The 18,255-nt window shown below is 41.6% G+C and overlaps 1 protein-coding gene and 1 pseudogene across 3 annotated transcripts in view; both read right to left on the reverse strand.

Annotated features, from left to right (window-relative positions):
- Positions 1-3,395: 3,395 nt before the first annotated feature.
- Positions 3,396-18,255, reverse strand: part of ACSL5 (acyl-CoA synthetase long chain family member 5) — a 46,106-nt gene continuing 31,246 nt past the window's right edge. For all 3 annotated transcript variants that reach the window (XM_019725142.2, XM_019725140.2, XM_074339064.1), the window contains exons 8-22: positions 17,889-17,921; positions 17,750-17,801; positions 16,886-16,959; positions 16,210-16,287; positions 14,277-14,411; positions 11,691-11,825; positions 11,072-11,167; positions 9,016-9,088; positions 8,667-8,755; positions 8,251-8,367; positions 6,448-6,591; positions 5,531-5,632; positions 4,978-5,049; positions 4,440-4,586; positions 3,396-3,685 (exon numbers count right to left, since the gene is read on the reverse strand). In XM_019725142.2, the coding sequence (XP_019580701.2) occupies positions 4,446-4,586; positions 4,978-5,049; positions 5,531-5,632; positions 6,448-6,591; positions 8,251-8,367; positions 8,667-8,755; positions 9,016-9,088; positions 11,072-11,167; positions 11,691-11,825; positions 14,277-14,411; positions 16,210-16,287; positions 16,886-16,959; positions 17,750-17,801; positions 17,889-17,921 (1,341 nt within the window). In that variant the 3' untranslated portion in view covers positions 3,396-3,685; positions 4,440-4,445. The remainder of the gene's footprint in view (positions 3,686-4,439; positions 4,587-4,977; positions 5,050-5,530; positions 5,633-6,447; positions 6,592-8,250; positions 8,368-8,666; positions 8,756-9,015; positions 9,089-11,071; positions 11,168-11,690; positions 11,826-14,276; positions 14,412-16,209; positions 16,288-16,885; positions 16,960-17,749; positions 17,802-17,888; positions 17,922-18,255) is intronic.
- LOC109443859 (large ribosomal subunit protein uL1) lies at positions 14,536-15,997 on the reverse strand (annotated as a pseudogene).

Raw genomic sequence — 18,255 nt, forward strand, 5'->3', positions numbered from 1 at the left:
CCCCCGATTTGTACTCACCTGGCACTATACATAGCTTATTGCCATATTATTGACTATATTCCCTATGCTTTACATCCCCATGACTATTTTGTAAGTACCAATTTGTACTTCTTAATCCCTTCACCTTTTTCACCCTGTTCCCCAACCCCCCTCCCATCTACCACTCCAATAAGTCTAGTACCCATCTGACATCATACATAGTTATTATAATATTATTGACTATGTCCCTTATACTATACATCCCCATGACTACTTTGTAACAACCAATTTGTACTTCTTAGTCACGTCCTACTTTTCACCCACTCCCACAAACTCCCCTTCTATCTGGCAACCATCAAACTGTTCTCTGTATCTATGAATGTTTCTGTTTTGTTTGCATATAAGTGAACTCACATTGCATCTGTTTTTCTCTGACACACTCCACTCAGCACAACACTCTCCAGGTCCATCCATGCCACCTCAGATGGTGAGAACCCATTCCCTTCCACGGTCGAGCAATATTCCGTTATATATATGTACCACCTCCCCTTTATCCATTCATCCATCAGTGGACACCCAGGCTGACTCCACATCTTGGCCACTGTAAACAATGCTGCAAAGAAGATATATATGCACACATCCCTCAAAATAGCATTTTGGGTTTCTTCAGATAAATACTAGGAAGTGGGATTGCTGGGTCCTTCTTTGTCTCCTGTTATAGCCTTTGTTTTAAAGTCTATTTTGTCCAGTATAATTATTGCTACCCCAGTTTTTTTTTTTTCTATTTCCATTTTCATGAAATAACTTGCCATCCTTTTACTTTCTGTCTGTGTTTGTCTTTCAATCTGAAGTGAGTGTTGTAAGCAGCATATGTAAGGGTCTTGTTTTGTTATCCATTCAGCCCTCCTGTGTCTTTTGATTGGAGCATTTAATCTATTTATATTGAAAGTAATTGTTGATAGATACATAATTATAGCCATTTTATTCCTATTCTTTTTCTTTTTTCCCCGTCTTAAAGAAGTCCATCTAACATTCCTTGTAATACTGGTTTGGTGGTGAGGAACTCCTTTAGCTTTTTCTTATCTAGGAAGCTCTTTATCTGTCCTTCGATTTTAAATGATAGCCTTGCTGAGTAGAGTACCTTTGGTTGTAGATCGTTGCTTGCCATCACTTTAAATATTTCCTGCCTATACCTTCTGACCTTCAAAGATGCTGTTGAGACATCAGCTGACCGTCTTATGGGAGCTCCCTTATAAGTTACTAGTTGCCTTTCTCTTGCTGCTTTTATGATTTGTCTTTAGCCTTTGCCATTTTAATTATAATGTGTCTTGGTGTGGGCCTGTTTGGGTTCATCTTGTCTGGGACTCTGCACTTCCTGGACTTGTATCACTATTTCCTTTGCCAAGTTAGGAAAGTTTTCTGTCATTATTTCTTCAAATAGCTTCTCAATTCCCTGCTTTCTCTCTTCTCCTTCTGGTACCCCTACGATGTGAATGTTATGCTTGACATTGTCCCAGAGGTCTCTTAAAATATCCTCATTTTTTACATTATTTTTGCTGCTCCAATTGGGTGTTTTCTGCTACCTTGTCTTCCAAATCACTGATTCAGTCCTCTGCTTCATCTAGTCTGCTGGTAATTCCTTCTAGTGAATTTTTCATTTCAGTTATTGGATTCTTCACTTCTGACTGGTCCATTTTTATGGTTTCTAAGTCCTTTTTTATGCTTGCAATCTCTTTGTTGAAGTTCTCACTAAGTTCCTTGAGCATCCTTATAACCAGTATTTTGAACTCTGCCTCTGGTAGGTTGCTTGCCTCCATTCCATTTCATTTCTTTTTCTGGAGTTTTATCCTGTTTTTTCATTTGAGATGTATTTCTTTGTTTCCTCATGTTGGCTGCCTCTCTGTGTTTGTTTCTATGTATTAGGTAAATCTGCTATGTCTCTCAGTCTTGCTGGGTGGCCTTATGTAGTAAGTTCCTCGTGGGGCCCAGTGAGACAGTCTCCCTGGCCACCTGCACTGGGTGCTCCAGGAGTGTTTGTGTGGGTTTTGTATGCTTTCCTGTTATATCTGGGCCTTGATTGCTATTGGCACATCAGTGGGTGAGATTGACCCTCAGGCTGACTGGCTATGGGGTTTGGCCACATCCACAGTTTATGGGCTGCTGTGCTGGGGGGCTTACCACATGGAGTGGGTTTCCCCCCAGCGGGCTCTGGTGCCTGTTGAGACTGCCCTTTAGGTGTGTTACTTATGGGGCTAATTGGGCAGTGCTCTGCTGTTGACTAAAGCCAACCTCTAAGTGTGTAGGTTCTGGGGCCTCTTGGGAGGGGCTCTGGTGCAGGCCCAGGTCAGCCACTGCCTGTGACTGGTCAGGGATTACCTGGTAGGAGCTACCAGTGATCCACAGTTGGTCACTGCCTGTGCTGTACCTAGAAGCACGTGGGAGAGGCCATGCTTCAAACTGAGAATGGCTGTCACCAATACTGGGTCTGAGGTAGCTCTGCAAAAAGCCAGGACACACCAAGGCCTGGTGCTACCTGCTGGCTCCCAAAAGGTTCAGCCCTGAGAAAGCCTTTTGCAGAGGTGGGTGTGGCCAGGTCTCAGTGAGTCATCAGGGTAGAGGGGCAAAATTCACCAGGCCAATCAGATTCAGATTTGGCCATGGGGGTGGGGGAGAGCTCCACACAGGAAAGAAAGATGGCGCCAGCCTGCCGGCTGCACATGAAGAAGACCCCACACTGAAAATGACGACTGTCTTCCTCAAAGGTACACACATTCTGCCCCCCATATATCTCCAACGCCCCCCTCCCCCCAGTCACTGTCCCTCCACTGGAGCCCAAGGTGAGTGCCTGCGAGCGAGTGAGTCTACATGGACCGTTTAAGAGGGCATCTGGGTTTCCCAAGCCTTCTGTCCTACCCAGAAGGTCAGAATCCCCAGTTTTCCACAGCCAGACGTTGTGGGGACTCATGGGTACCGGTACTCCGGGCTGGAGAGGCTGGTGGGGGGCTGACCCTTGCTCCTCTGTAGGGAACCTCTGTGGCTAAGGTATCCCTCCCAGTTTCCATCCGCCACATGGAGCTTTGGGGCCTGTCCGTTTCGAGTCTCCACCCCTCCTACCAGTCTCTTCGTGGCTTCTTTATATGCTTATCAAACTTCTGTTTGGCTAGAATTCAGATGGTTGATTTCTCTAGGTTGATCTATAATTTAGTTGTAATTTTGATATGTTCACGGGATGAGGCAAGCAGAACACTTATCTACTTCGCCATTTTGGATCCTCTCCATGTTAGGGTCTCTAAACTCCCAGGTGATTCGAGTTTGCAGCCAAGTTTGAGAGCCACTAGCCTCCTTGATTATTAAGTGGTTCTTGTCTAAGGCTGATTCTCATCATGGTCCCTGAGTTAACAAACACCACAACGTAGGAAGGTATCTGTAATAGTTTATTATTTTAAAGACTTTACATTTACAAGTGGAAGCAACACGTGTTGTCTGGGGGTAAGCGAGAGCAGAAACTGGAGTTCATGGGAGAAAAGATCAGTTGGTTCCTTCCCAGAAGATAAGCCCATTGGGCAGGTGTCAGTCTTCCTATAGGTCTTTGTTCCCCAAAATATCCCGGAGGTTTTTACTGGCTTTATCCTGGCTTCATTTACTGGAAAGTGCACTTGACAAAACTTTCAACTTCTTTCCACACAGCTTCCAGCTCAGTAGCAAACTGTAGGGAACAGATTTAGTCACCAGATACTATTGCAGATAATACTTTAAGAATATTCTTTTTGGACAACATGTCATAAGCCTAATTTTCAATTCTCCAAAGTCAGAGGAACTAGAGCGTCTAGGAAATATTCAGTATGATCAAACTTCCCTTCTGTACACAGACTTTAGTATACACAGAAATACATAGAAGAAATTTGTCTCATAAATACGATTAATAGTATGTAGTAATAAAGTAAAACTTGATTTAAAATTTTAGTGGTTTTGTGGAGTAGTTAGAAAACATGAATTATAAACAGCTTTTCAGAACTTAAAGGTCTTGTAACTTGAACACTGGAAGGGCTAAATGCTGGGACTGTTGATAAGTTAGGTTTTACTGGAAAACAAGGAAAAAGTCACAAAGGGTCATTTTGGCTCTTGAACTAGTGATCGCTTATACAGAAGATTGAAGATCATGAGGAAACGACAAAGAATACACATGCGTCTTGAAAAGTATTGATAAAAGTAGCCCGAAAACCCAAATGTCAGCAACATTTAAGATGGGAAAGACAAGATTTACTCTTATTTAGTTCAGGGCCTACCTTTCACATTACAAGTCACTCAATATTATTTTTAAAAGCCCCAAAGCTATGGTTTTATGATTTAGTAGGTAGAACAATAGATAGGAGGAAAGTCAAAAAATGAATATAACATCAGTTTTTAATCCATAGTCCCACAAGGCAGACTAGCTCTGAGCCCCCTCCAGCCATACGTACCTTAGCCTACTCCTGGATACTCTCATATAGGCTGTTGATTTGGCTCTGGAAGTACTTGGAAAGCTCTGCCCGCTTGGCTTTCAATGTTGGTGTCAAGAGCCCATTTTCAATGGAAAATTGCTCTGTATGAAGAAAGATGCTTTTGACCTAGAAAAGAAGATGAACACCCCCCCACACACACACATACATGTTTATTAGTGATTTGGACTTTTCTATAGAGCCCTCTAAGTGCTACGTGAAGAACCTTAAAGAATATTTCACCTAATAAAAGTGGGGAAGATGAAGTGATGAGAAAGAACAGTAACACATGCCTGTTCTCATATACTTGTAATTTGGAAAAGAAATGAGTAGAGAAAAGGGAGCATGGATAATGAACAGTGAAAAAGGACTATACAACTATAAAAGTTCACTGTCATTTGTAGTTAATGAGTTCATAGTACAAAATCTAAAACTAATTCCTTGGAAAGTACATTTAAACCCATTACACATGCAAACTTGAAAACTTTCTAGTATGACTTGAGAGACCAGTAGTACATACCTGTTCAAAGGATTTAAGGCCACTTTCTTTCCCAATTTTCAACAAGTCTTCTAAAATGGCTTCTTTGACAACCTAAGAATATGAAATATGGCTTACAGTATGGCTGTTTGAAAGCCTAAATGAAAAGCTAAGCATAAACGACTCAAAATTCTTGCAAAAGTTCATTGGGATATAGCAGGATATAGGAGTACGTACAATCACGTTTTATGCCTAATTATGCTCACAGGAAAAAAAATGAGAAAAAAAGGCAAATCTATATGTTAAAGGAGTTTTCTCTGAATGGCATTTCAAAATTTTGTATTGTTTCCCCCACAAAGAACATATTACTATAAAAAGAATAGAGTTTGTTGTTGTTGTTTTTAAACTCCCCTCCTATAGTCTAATAAAACCAGTCGATCTATTTGCATTGTACCACCTGTCACAAATTCAGGAAGAGTCTGTTCTTCCAGAGAGAAGGCTCTGGGAACTCATGGGTGCCCAAGCTGGTTGGGGCCTCCCCTCTGCCATGATGGGCCCCGTGGGTGTGCATAAAGCTTTCCTAAGTGAGACTTACTTGGTTTTGGCACAGTTCTTCAAAGGAGCCCTTAACCCCAATTTTGGCTGCAAATGAGGGAAGCGCCTCTGGGTCAGGAACAACCACTGCTACTAAGGACGACTATGGAAAGGAAACAAGGCCTGTGAGAACTCTTATCATGGTGTCTCCCAGTGAGTACAGAAAACAGGATCATACCGTGTTTACCCGAAAACGAGACCTCGCCAGACCATCAGCTCTAATGCATCTTTTGGAGCAACAATTAATATAAGACCCGATATTATTATATTATACCCGGTCTCATATTAAAATAAAACCAGGTCTTATATTAATTTATGCTTCAAAAGACACGGTAGAGCTGATGGTCCAGCTAAGTCGTATTTCCGGGGAAACACGGTATCATTGAAACAGATATCCCAAGACGTCAAATTCAGTACTAGTGTCCTCTTTTCTCAGCATATATTTCAAATTTTCATGGAACTCTACTCCCATTTTCCCAGTCAACAATCTCGTTACAAAAATGTTCTATCAAATTTGATTGTTCATAAAGAAGTGATATTCAATATTAAGCCTACAGCATCTCTGGCCTGTCCATATCAACCCTCCCCCACTCCCCAAAAGCTAAGTTTAAGCACACTGTATATAAAACAGTTGGTACCAGAGGACCTCTTATTGCAGTGGAAACAGTGAAACATAGGGCTCCCTTTTACCGGATGGCTACCCTTTAACTTTTTCAAAAAAAGAAAAAGTTTTTTTTTGTTGGTTTGCTTTGTTTTTCATTTATATTGTGTTTTTTGAGGTTTGGAATGTGGCTTCATTTCTTCAGTATTAAAAGCTCAGATCTTCTTATCTTAAACCCACCTTTACAGATTTCCTGTAGCTATAGAAATCAGTATGGTCTGTGCCTGAAAATGGCTATTGTAAAAATAATACGTTACCCGTAAACTTTCCCCGTGTACAAAAATCTGCAGCACTGCTCTACTCCTGATGTAGATATTTTCTATCTTCTCTGGAGCAATGTATTCTCCTTGGGCCAACTTGAAAATGTTCTTTTTACGGTCAATGATCTTCAGAGTTCCATTCTATATGAGACAGACAGATAACAGCGTCAATGTTTTTGAGTCCTATGGTTGGTGTCAGTGGAGTGTATCTTTCTTCTTTAAACTTGACTTCGCCAGAGGCTTTTGAACAATCTTTCATTTCTCCTTCTTGGCTTTGGGGAAAGGGGAGGGAAACCATTTCCAGCAATAATCTATCTACATTATATGTCAATATGGAGAATCAATGTGCTGCCTGAGAAAAAGTCCTTAGGACCTGCTAGGGCCATATAAATGGTTTCCTCATGTATTGAAGAAATTTTGCAGCTCTAAATTTCTAATAACTTAATTTCCAATTACTCTATTTGCAGAACTCCCAGAAATAGGGAGGAAATTGTCTTTTATTAAGAATTTTGAATCTGTTCAATCCCCCACCCCCTTGACTCCCTGTTATGAATACCTCCTGTTAGATTCCGGAGCAGGCTAACACAGCTCCAGTGTGCCAATGCTAATCAAGCAAGTCAATAATTGTGCCTATTGTGCTAGTTAGGACAGTAGCAGGGCTGGGAAGTTCTCTCTGACCAGCCACCAGAGGTCATTTGCACCTTCATTTGAGCTCATTGGTCTGAGGAGCTTAGGTTCTTAGGGATTTGAATTACAGAATTGGGATGAGTCGCAAATACAATCCATATGGTCACACCCTAAATAGGGCAATAGACTGAGCCAACCCTAAAACCATCAACAAGGCTAACTCAAGAAATTGAATTTCTAGTCATGTCAATGAATTTGAACTTATTTTAAATTTAAAAAAAAGAAAGAAAAGAAAGAAATTAGCCATCAATTCAGCCTAACAGACATTATCTGAAAGTGACTGATGAGGCTCAGCCCTTTATAACTCTAGTGTGGGAACACACGTATTGCCTACATCCTATGTTTATTAGAGCAGAGAACACTTATACAGAAACAGATATGTTAACAAGATGCTACTGCACTGAACTCTATGAAAAACATCATGAGGACCAGTGTTCTCTGAGTTCTTTCTAAATGTTCTTTGATTGTCACTTAAATCTTGAGTATATTGAGCCAGAAAGGAGTTTTAAGATCTGGTTACTTTCCTACTCCCCCAGCACACAGTAGACAAAAACTTTTCAGAGAGGATGCTGCTTGGAAAATTCCCTGCAGGGGTTCTAAGGCTCCATCACTATTACACAATTTGCTCTCTTCTTAGAAAAACAGAGACTACTGCTAATCGTTTATCAGCAAGCTATGCTTACAAAAGGTCTCCATGTCTTCCACAGAGATATTGTAAAGGTCACTGAGAGGCAAAAACCTAACCTCTGCATACACCTAGTTTAGAAATCTGCTTCTGTGTTTTAATAAGTCTCTCTCTATAAAGTAGAAAGAAACACATCCCTTTGAAACTCATAGAAAGCAAATGTTACAGGCCTATGGAGTTATCAAATCACAATTTCTGCCTCAAGAAAAGTAAACAAACAAATGTGAAACAAAAACAATATTACTACACTCTCCCCTGGAAAAGTCACTTAATTCTCCTTTGGCTGTGAGCAAATCTAGTCCATCGTTCAGGGAGCCATGCCAGCTCCACTGATTAGCCTACTCACATCTCCACCTATCTTATTTGTAAGCAGATGGTTCTTCCTAGTCCGCAGTACAGACTCCCAAAAGTTTTGAAGAAACACCCACCGGGAGCCAGCGACCAATGTCCCCTGTGTGAAGCCAGCCGTCCTTGTCCAGGGCTTCCTCCGTCTTCTCAGGGTCCTTCAGGTATCCTTTGAACACATTGGTCCCCTTAATGCAGATCTGCACGTAAGATGGTCCAAGTTGGTGGCAATAGCAAAAGCTGCGACTCCCAGCATGGGTACTTTACAAAACACCTGCTCCCACCCTTTACATCATTTGCTGGTTCCCACTACAGTGTGAAGAGCACCAGATTTTAATCCCTATTATGCGGGATCAGAAAGAGAGGTTCCAAGACATTCAATTCCTTGCTCCAGATCTCAAAAGAATCAAACCCAAGCGTGCTCACAATTGTGTGCTCTCCTGATGCAAACATCCCACCATGACTGTCTGGACATGCCTACTGGGCACAACCGACCCACCTCGCCTTCATTATTCACTGAAAAGTAGTTCATGTCAGGCACATCTTCCAGCTTCACGTGATTGCAAGCGAGGGGGACTCCAACATGGCCTAGAACACACCACACGGATCAGCTGGGGAACCATAAACAGCGAGAATTCTAGGCGTAGTTCACAGATATTTATGGATTGGCTCTAAAAAAATAAGACTGAAAAATAATCTGCCAGAGTAGGAAGGTCTGGAGCAATACCTGAGATTGGCCTTTGCCATATTCATCCAGAGCACTGAGTAATCGAAACTCAAAAGTCCACGTTCAGTTAGAACCTTTCTCCCAACCACTGTACCTCCTGCCCAGTAGGTGGAGAACCTACCTGGTGTCCAGTCCCCAGGTAATGTAAACGTACAGCCAGCAGTGCATTCTGTTTGACCATAAGCTTCAAACACCTGGGGAAACCAAAGAAGGGCTTTGAGACTGACTCAAGATAGAGCATGAGCTGGCTGGCCAGGCCTCCTGGCAAGACAAGGTCTCTGAGGGTTGGAGAACACTTAGTGTCATTATATTTTGAATTAATGCCTGAGCTACTAAGTCATTACAACTAGGAGTTCAGAAACAGACCAAAGTATGGAAATTTATACAATATTTTGGGAAATGTGGCATTTCTAGTTGATGGAAAAATACGAGTTTTTCATTAAGTGATGTGTAACCCAATGGCAACTGGACTTGATCCTGGGCAATGGAGCACTTTGGATAGAAGTGAAGTAGCACTTTTTAAGGGAAAAAGCTCTAACTGTGGTATAGAACAAGAGTTGGCAGGCTTCTTCTGTATTGGACCAGGTAGTAAAAATTTTGGCTTTGTGAGCCACGTGGTCTCTGTCTTAACAACTTAACTCTGCCAGCGCAGCATGAAAGCAGCACTAGACGGTGCATAAGTAAATAGCCATGGCTGTGTTCCACTAAAATTTTACTTTTATAAAAACAGGCAATGGACCAGATTTCGTCAGTGTTGTAGTTTGCCAACGCCTGGGAGAGAGGATGATCTTGACTGGAGAGAGGCTGGTGGAAGGAAAGAAGGGCATAGGCTACTACAATGGCTGTGTGGCTTGTGATAAGCAGAACTGGTAGACATAAAGAGGAAGGCATTTCTGGGAGGGATGTGACAACAGGAACGTCTGATCTATTGGTTTTGGGGGCTGAGGGAAAGGGAAGTATTAAGAATGGCCAAGAAGGTACTCATTTGAAAAACTAGAGGACCTCTGGCCTTGGCATCAACACAGAATCTTTTTTGATAATGGTTATATGAGTATGGACCACTCTGAAGACCAGGCTGTGAGTGCTCAGCCTCACGCTGTGAGTGCTGGTCGAATGAACTAGTTAGCTAGTTGGGAAAAAAACAAAAGAATAAAAGACAATATCTATGCCCCACCCCTTGCACTGAATTTCAATGGGGCAGATTAATTGAAAAATAAAAAATAAAACCATAAGATTACCAAAAAATATGGATGAAAACAGTTTTATGAAATACTGGGGGTTAGGAAATCCTGTCTAAGCAATTTAAAAACTACATAGGAAAGATCAATCCAATCTAACTATTATGTATAAACATTTGAAACTTTGCTATAGCAATACATAAGGCAAAGATGAGACTAGGAGAAATATGTCTCACATGACAAAGGTGAGTATTATTACCATATGAGGAACTCTTAGAAAGCAATGTGAAAGAACCAAATTATCCTTTGCCTATTTTTCTACAGACAAGTAATAGAATAATTCATGGAAAAAATACAAATGCTGATAAGCAGTAGAAAAGAGCTTCAGTGTTAATAAAAAACACAAAACTGCAGTAAGGTTTTTCATGTATCTGATGGGCTAAGATTTAAATGACTGACAAAGCTGGTCACTGGCAAGACTGCATTACTGCAGAAATCTATAAAAAAGACAAGATCTTACTGGAGGGAAGTTTGATAATCTGCATTAACTTGAAAAAAACCAAAACAAAACTGAAAACGTGTACTTTGACCCAACCTTCCCTACTCGTAGGGAGTTATCCCAAATTGATAATTGCATACACATTAAAGGTATCCTTATGATTTCATTGAATATAATGGGGGGAAAAATGGTAAGAACTCAGTGTCTATCAATAGAAAACTAGTTACTTCCAAAACCATTCAAATAATGTAGCTCTTTATTTGACAAGGAACAGTGTTGATGGGGCACTGTTTAACAAGAATTTTAGAACACTGATGCCATTTATGGAAAGGTTTCCATACACAGATGCATAAAAGGCGACCAGAAGGATATTTTTTCCTGAATTTGAGACTTTGGGTGACTTTCTCCTTGGCACTTTTCCGTTGTGTTTTCACTGTGATTTGAACAATGAGCCTTATTTGTGCAAATGTGAAATAAGCTATCAAAGGTGCTAGGCTTACCGGACATCCCAGTGCTGCCCGGAGGAACGTCAAGACAGAAGAGGAGATGGGGGCGGCTCCAGTAACCATGATGTGAACTTTCCCGCCCAGGTTGGCCTGTTCAGGAGAAACGAGACCTGCTGAAGCCTATCCCCTTGGTTTCAGCTTCCTTCCTTGCAAAATGGGTAGAATAACCTACACACTGTTTTTGTGAGAATTAAACATGGTAATTTACAAAGCACGTAGAATAGGGCCTGGCATTATGGAAAAAAACAATTAAAATGTTAACTTTTATTATCACTACCATTCATAGCTGGGACTAGATCTGAATATATATTTTTTAATTTCCTCAGATAATTTGTATATTGGGTCTCTTCGAATTGCTTACAATCTCAACAGACCACCTACAAGAACAAGAGAGTGTGCTAGAACCGCAGTAAAATCCACTTTTTGATTTTTGACCAATTTCCTGTAGTGACAAAGTTATCCAAGAGAGATCTCAAATGGTGAGTGAACACAGAACATACGAAAGGATCTCCAATTAAAGAGATGTTTGACCATCACAGGAAAAGCAAAATATGCTGAGACAGTGGGCAGCCTAGATATTTGCCTGGCTCTGTCCAGGACCCACCCAACCTACCTGGATCCTAGAAAAGATGATCTTGTCCCACACACTGTTGCGTCTGATGACACCCCTCTTCACTTCATTGAATTTACTGGTAATAGCCAAGTTCAGCAGGAACTTCTTAAAGGGTGTCTTGGCTTCATTTTGAACCTGCAGAGTGATAACTCCTTTTAGTCGGAAACCTATTCGAGATACTCACCAAGGCTCATCAGTGACAAGAGATGACGCTTTCTAGCTTCAAAAGGAAGTGGCTCTCATTCATGAACTGGTTGGCTGAATAATGATGAGTCCAGAGAATTATGTCCACAGTAAGAAAGAAGTGAACTCAGCACATCCATATAGAGCCCCAGCACCTCCAGATACCTCATTCTTGGCAGCTGAGATAAGCATATCCTCAAAAGACAGTCAACATGTACCTACAAAGTCACCTGGGATTGCTAGATGAAAAACAGCTCAATGGCCAGCACCCTTAGCGTTTTGGATTTAGTATATCAAAGAAGAGCCTAGGAGTCTGATTTTTTAAATAAGTGTCACTTCTCCCACCCTTTGCCCCTCTGATTCTTACATACACTAGATTTGGAGAAATACCACCTTTCTCTATTACTACAATTCCCTTAGTCTCAGCATAGAAAACACAACAGACTTTCCTACTTAGATCATTTCTTCCCTTCAGACTTAATTCTTACACCATTTTCTAAGCTCTCATGATTTCCCTAGTCTCCTTGACTCTGGTCTCATCATGACTCTATAACCCATCAACCACACTCTTGCCAAAGGAGAGCTTTGCCAGTACAACTCGAAGAAAGCCACCTTATTTACAAAATTAAATCCTGAATCCCCTATTCTGACCTTCATGGCTCCTTCCTACTGGAAGTTAGATAAAGGAAATCAAAGTTCTTTTCCAGTTCAAAATTCAAAGATGACTCTCCGGCCCTCTTCCATATTTATACTCCCATTCATGGGCCTTCAGTCAAACGAGATTGCCTGTCTTCACCCTCTAATGCCAACTGTGCTCTAGACTCTGGAATCTACTTATGCCTGTACCATCATTTTGCCAATATCTCACCATCTCTCTCCAAGACCTACACTCAGATGCTGCCTCCATTATGTTATCATGACACCTCTCTCATCCTTTAAGATATTTACCTTTCTTCAATGTTCACAAGACTCCCCCTAACAAGTCACTGACAAAGAGCCAGAATTTAGAGACTCATGCTAATAAAGTCCTCCATTTTTAAAATAAGTTCCAGAAGTGAACTGTGTGTTAATACTATATTATAAAATAGCTATCTCTCCCAAATAAAAAATGTGCAACAAATGGACAAAAGTCATAACGACAACCAAATCTAATAATCCTATCACATGGTGAGGAAACTGTTAGAATTGTTAACGAGTCTGATAGAAACAAAGGTTTTCAATGTCCAGGGATCATCTGTGTATTGGGACATTGCCTGTCCTGTCATGGGAGCCCCAGGATAGCACTTGGTGAGATTCACAAGTGTGAAGAGGAATGCTAGAATCTCAGAATCGGGGGCCAAACTTAGGAAGAATGGCCATGTGTTACTTCTTCAGGGCTCCCATGTCTGTGGAATTATGAGGTGATTGGGCTCACAGTTAAGAGCCTGAGTTCTGTAATTATATTGCCTGGGTTCATATTCCAGTTCCAAGAGCTCCTTGGAGAAATTAGCCAAACCAAGACTTGGGTGAGAATCATATAAGATGAACTTGAGACATTTTAGGCCAGAAAGCAATGAAGCTATCCAAGACCGCTGGGGTCATGTCAAAAGGACACACAAGCAACATGGTGGGGCTCCCAACCTCCAAATGAGAAAATTCTAACACCAAGAAGAATGACTGAAATGGATTAAGCATACAAATCATGAGTTCATAACATTACCAAGAAAATAATCTCATTGGCCAGTTTTGAAGATCGTTGAGGCAACAATTCATCCTTTTGACGACTGATAAATAAAGGAAAAGAATGAAATATTTTTTATGCCATTATGGAAGAATCTCAGCTACTTAATGCAGGAGAAATGATTGAATTAGAAAAAAAATCTCCACTTTGCAATCTCTAATGAAAAATAGAGCACTGACTAATGACAGCTAAAATGATTATGTGACAATCTGATTCTGGCCTGACCTTTTATTAGATATGAACCTGGGCAAGTTCTTTAACCTCTGAGGCTGAGTCTCCTCATCTATACGTTAAGATGTGATTTCCTGTGCTTTTGTGAGGATTAGATGATGAAAAGTTTACCATGGGGACTCAGCAAGAAGCTCAATAACTAGTAGCTGTTATGAAATCAGGGTAACAACTTCTTAGGAGTTGGCTAAATGTTGAGGGGCTCCCCAAGTTTATGAATTGACTTCTTTCTCCAAATCAGGTCTAAGTAATCTCAACCAGAGGAAAGAGGATTTCATTTACTATGGTTTTCAGTTGCATTTGTCAATGGGGCTGTAAATAGATGCTTGTAGGAGTGGGAGGGTGGAAGCAGACACATTTCTTAGCAACATAGAGTCCCTAAGGGCCTCAGTCCGGCCTGAACCACAGACAATTCCTTCATCTCAGGTACAGCCCAACAGAAGCATAATTACTACCTTATCGTAGATCCTGTTAAGGAGCCGAGGGACCACAGGAAACACTGTGGGCTGCAGAGTCTTCATGTCATCAGCCAGCAGTCGAATATCTCCTTGGAAAAACCCAACTTTGGCTCCACAAGTGTACACAACAAACTGAAAGCAAAACCAAAGAATAGGTCTCAGAGCCAAAGGGCCACTTCAGGTGGGGCCTATCTTGGATAGAATCGAAGAACTGAGTGGATGTCCCCAGGCACTTTTCTCTCTATAACACCCCCCACCCTTAACATTTCAGGTACCCAGAACTCTGAGCGCCTACTCCAAGACAGGATGGAAACTCATTTCTGCTGAGGTGACAGGACAGGTAAGACAGATTGGGAGACCGAGGGCCGACCCCCACTCTACCCACAGCTCTTAGGGTAACAACCTAAGACATCACCCTTTGTGAGAGACCATTCTTTAGTTTCTGGTTTTTAATGGCAGCACTGGGGTTTAAGCTGTGCCTTAGGACACTTGTGCTCTTGCTGTATAAAGCTTGGACAATCTGGACAATCTTTCTGAGCAATGGCACCAAGAAATTGACAGCTAAGTGGATGTTGAACTCAAGCTCATCATCGGTCATCTTCACGCAACGGCCACTGCCAGACACAGCACCTTCTCCATCTGGAACTTGACTGTGGATTTCACTTCATCGACTTTGGCCACCCCATTTTCATTGTGGGTCAACAAGAAAGGGAACTTGTCGGACTTATTCAGGCCTGGGCCCAAGATTCGTGGGATCTGCTTGATCAGAAACTCTGAAGCCAAAAGGGCATCATACTTCTTGGTCAGCTTCCTGGCCAGTTTCTTAGTTGTGTTGTGTTACTTCAGTGCCTCGATGTCCATATAGGGGACATCCACAGCCTGGGCCTCATCACCGTGCTGCTGGTTCCCCAGAACACATACGGAGAACATGGGGCAAGGATTGGATGTTAGCCCGATGGTGCCTGAGAAGCATGTGTCCTTCTGAGGGCCACAGTTCTTCAAGCTGATCTACAACTCCACTGTCTCCAAAAACTTCTGGCACTTGCACTGGTTCCAATGCAGGACTTCTGGCAGCACCTCTCAGAGGATGTTATCAGAGACTTTGCTGCTTATGGTGCATTTCAGTGCTACAGCACTAAGAGAAAACACCGCTGATTAAACTAGGACATGCCTATACTGGTGAGACTATCTCAATCATAAGCATTAAAAAGTGAAAAAATACGCTATTAGAATCAATATTTTATTAATCGGCACTTTAGCCCAAGGAACTGGATCTTTCATTTTTGCATTTCATGCATGAACAAATAAGCTGGTCAAAGAGGTATTTAAGGGGCAAGCAGAGAGAGGATTTTCCATCCATACTACCACCTGTTTTGGAAAGGCCAGCACTGCTTTCAGTCCTTAAATCAGCTTCAGACTAGCTTGAAAAGCCTGTCCACTCACAGACGGTCAGCTCTCCTTTGGCACACACACGATCCTGAATGGCTCTACCTTATTTATACACTCTGGACATCTTATCAGGATCAAATACCCCCTCTTGGCCTCTCTGTGGGGAGTTTCCTTTTATCCAATCCAAGGTCTTTTCAAAATTTGGAACCAAAATAAAATTAAAAGGAAAAAAGTGTCCCTACCAGCTCAGAATTAAGAGTTGATAGTAAGCTTCGGGCTATGACGGCACTAGACTCGCAGGTACCCAGTGTGAAGGCAGGAGCAATCATTAGCCCCATTGGACACACAGAATTAACAGGAAGGCTCCACAGAAAGTGAGGGGTAATGACAGGATTCAGACATAGCTGTGCCAACTTCCTACCTGTGCCCTTCACGTTAGAGAAAGGACTATAAATGTTGTATAGTCGCCTTTGGAATAAACAAGGGACTAGCAAGTCAGGACTCCCTTTCCACATACCTGCTAAGAACACAGAGCACTCACCTGTACAATCCTCTCAAACATATGAGCCAAGGGGAGGTAAGATATGGTCACATCCTCAGGGGTGGGCTGAAAGGTATGCTGGAGATCAGGAACAAAGGGGAAACAACATTGGATTAATGCCAACTTTCTCTTCCAAAGGAGATTTAAGAACTACATCTATTAACTGTAGTTAATAATACTCTATTGTATATTTGAAAGTTGCTAAGAGAGTAGATCTTAAAAGTTCTCATCCCAAGAAAAAGGAATTGGTAACTATGTGTGGTGATGGACGTTAACTAGACTTATTGTGAGGATCGTTTTGCAATATATACAAATATTGAATCGTGATGTGGTACACCTGAAACTAATGTAATGTTAGATGTCAATTCTAACTCAATTGAAATTTAAAAAACAGTTTAAAAACTACTTCTTCCCAGGAGTGCCACATACAGTTGTCCAGGTAATGCACCGTCTAACTCTAAGAGCTGAATGTAGAGGTCTGCAGCGATCCTGAAAGACTAAGGGTGGAAAATGCACAGTCCTCCAGACCAAAATGCAGAAGTATTTGTCCACACTCAGGCCATTAACCTGTTTTTTATTTCATTTGTTTTCCTCTCTGCCTCTTCTAACTTCAAGATTAAAATCTTTTGACAGATTCACATTTTAATGAGGATCTCTTTTTCAATTGACCACTGACCTCCACACATCTGAGAAAAGCAGAAGAATTCGAAATAACATTTTCATGGGTTATCATGGCTCCTTTGGGGTTACCTGTAGAAAACAAGAGGTGGAGAGAAAGATCCTTTATATAGCTCGTAGGTAGCTTTGGCTTTGAAATAAGAAGCAACATTCCATTGGTTCTGTTCCAGAGAGCCAAGAGCTTCTCCGGGCACTCTCTAACTCTGAGTCGATGATATATGACTCTGTTTACACATGATTAATGCCCACAAAGAGTCTACTGCTGATAACCTTCTACCACCACACAGGGCACAGCCATGATTTCAGATAGCAACACAGTCGAAAAAAAGAATCCAAGTAATCTCCTCCCCTTGTGCTGTTTTTATGCTGAAGACTTCAGATTTAATGATATTACCTAGCGATCACCTTTTAAGGGGCCACAATGAAAAGGACGTAACTGTAGGCCACTATGGGCAACATCATAAGCTAATAAGGGTTCTAATAAACAGGTACCTCCAGGTGGGGATGGGGGAGCTCACAGTGATCTGTGTACAACTGTCATTGTGTCACCTTGATTAAGTGATCATTCTAGAGGCGTCAGATTGAGAGAGTGGTGGGTTGGGGAAGAAAGCTGACTTTCTGATGCCATCTTCAAGACTGCTGAAATCCATAGCATGTAAACACCTCCCAGTAGGTTCAATGAAGTTTATTTGCTTACGCTTACAGTTTTCTATTTGGGGATCCATACTCAAAAACCTTAGGCTATAAGCCCTTAAGTATAGGGCTCATTGTAGGGTATAGTTACCAGTTTATCAGTGGTTAGTGACTCAAGCCATAGTGTTGGCTGACAGGGGGCCTCTAGGACAGCTTCATGGGCACTGACCTGTGGTCCCACTGGTGAAGCAGATGATGCCCAGGTCTTCTGGTCTCGGAGGCTGGAGGGGGAAGCACAAGAGGTTAGTCTACCGTGATCGTTGCAAGCTGAACGTGCAAGATTCAAATATGAGCAGAAGAAAACTTACCACGGGTTTTCTGTAGTTCTCTTTGCCTAGATTCTACATGAACAGAAAGCCAAGAAAGAAAGATATGAGTTGAAATGGATAGACTTCTGACAAATACAGCCCTCTCTTTCCCTTTTCCATAAGACCTCTTATATATAACCAAAGTTCCAACTGGAACAGGCCCAGAAGCCTCAGAGAGGAGCCTAAGGTTTATCTAGAATACAAACCTTAAGAGGGCAAATCCCAAATGTCCAAACTTCTCACCATACTCTTAAGATTCAGTCATCCAAGATCATTGCTAAATCTTTTTGAATAAGATGAAAGCTTGCTGTTTCAAGGTTTACTACATTCTAGTCACTGTCCTGGGCACGTTATATATATTAACTCA

Source organism: Rhinolophus sinicus, linkage group LG07 (assembly GCF_036562045.2).
Source record: "Rhinolophus sinicus isolate RSC01 linkage group LG07, ASM3656204v1, whole genome shotgun sequence".
Classification (NCBI taxonomy): Eukaryota; Metazoa; Chordata; class Mammalia; order Chiroptera; family Rhinolophidae; genus Rhinolophus; species Rhinolophus sinicus.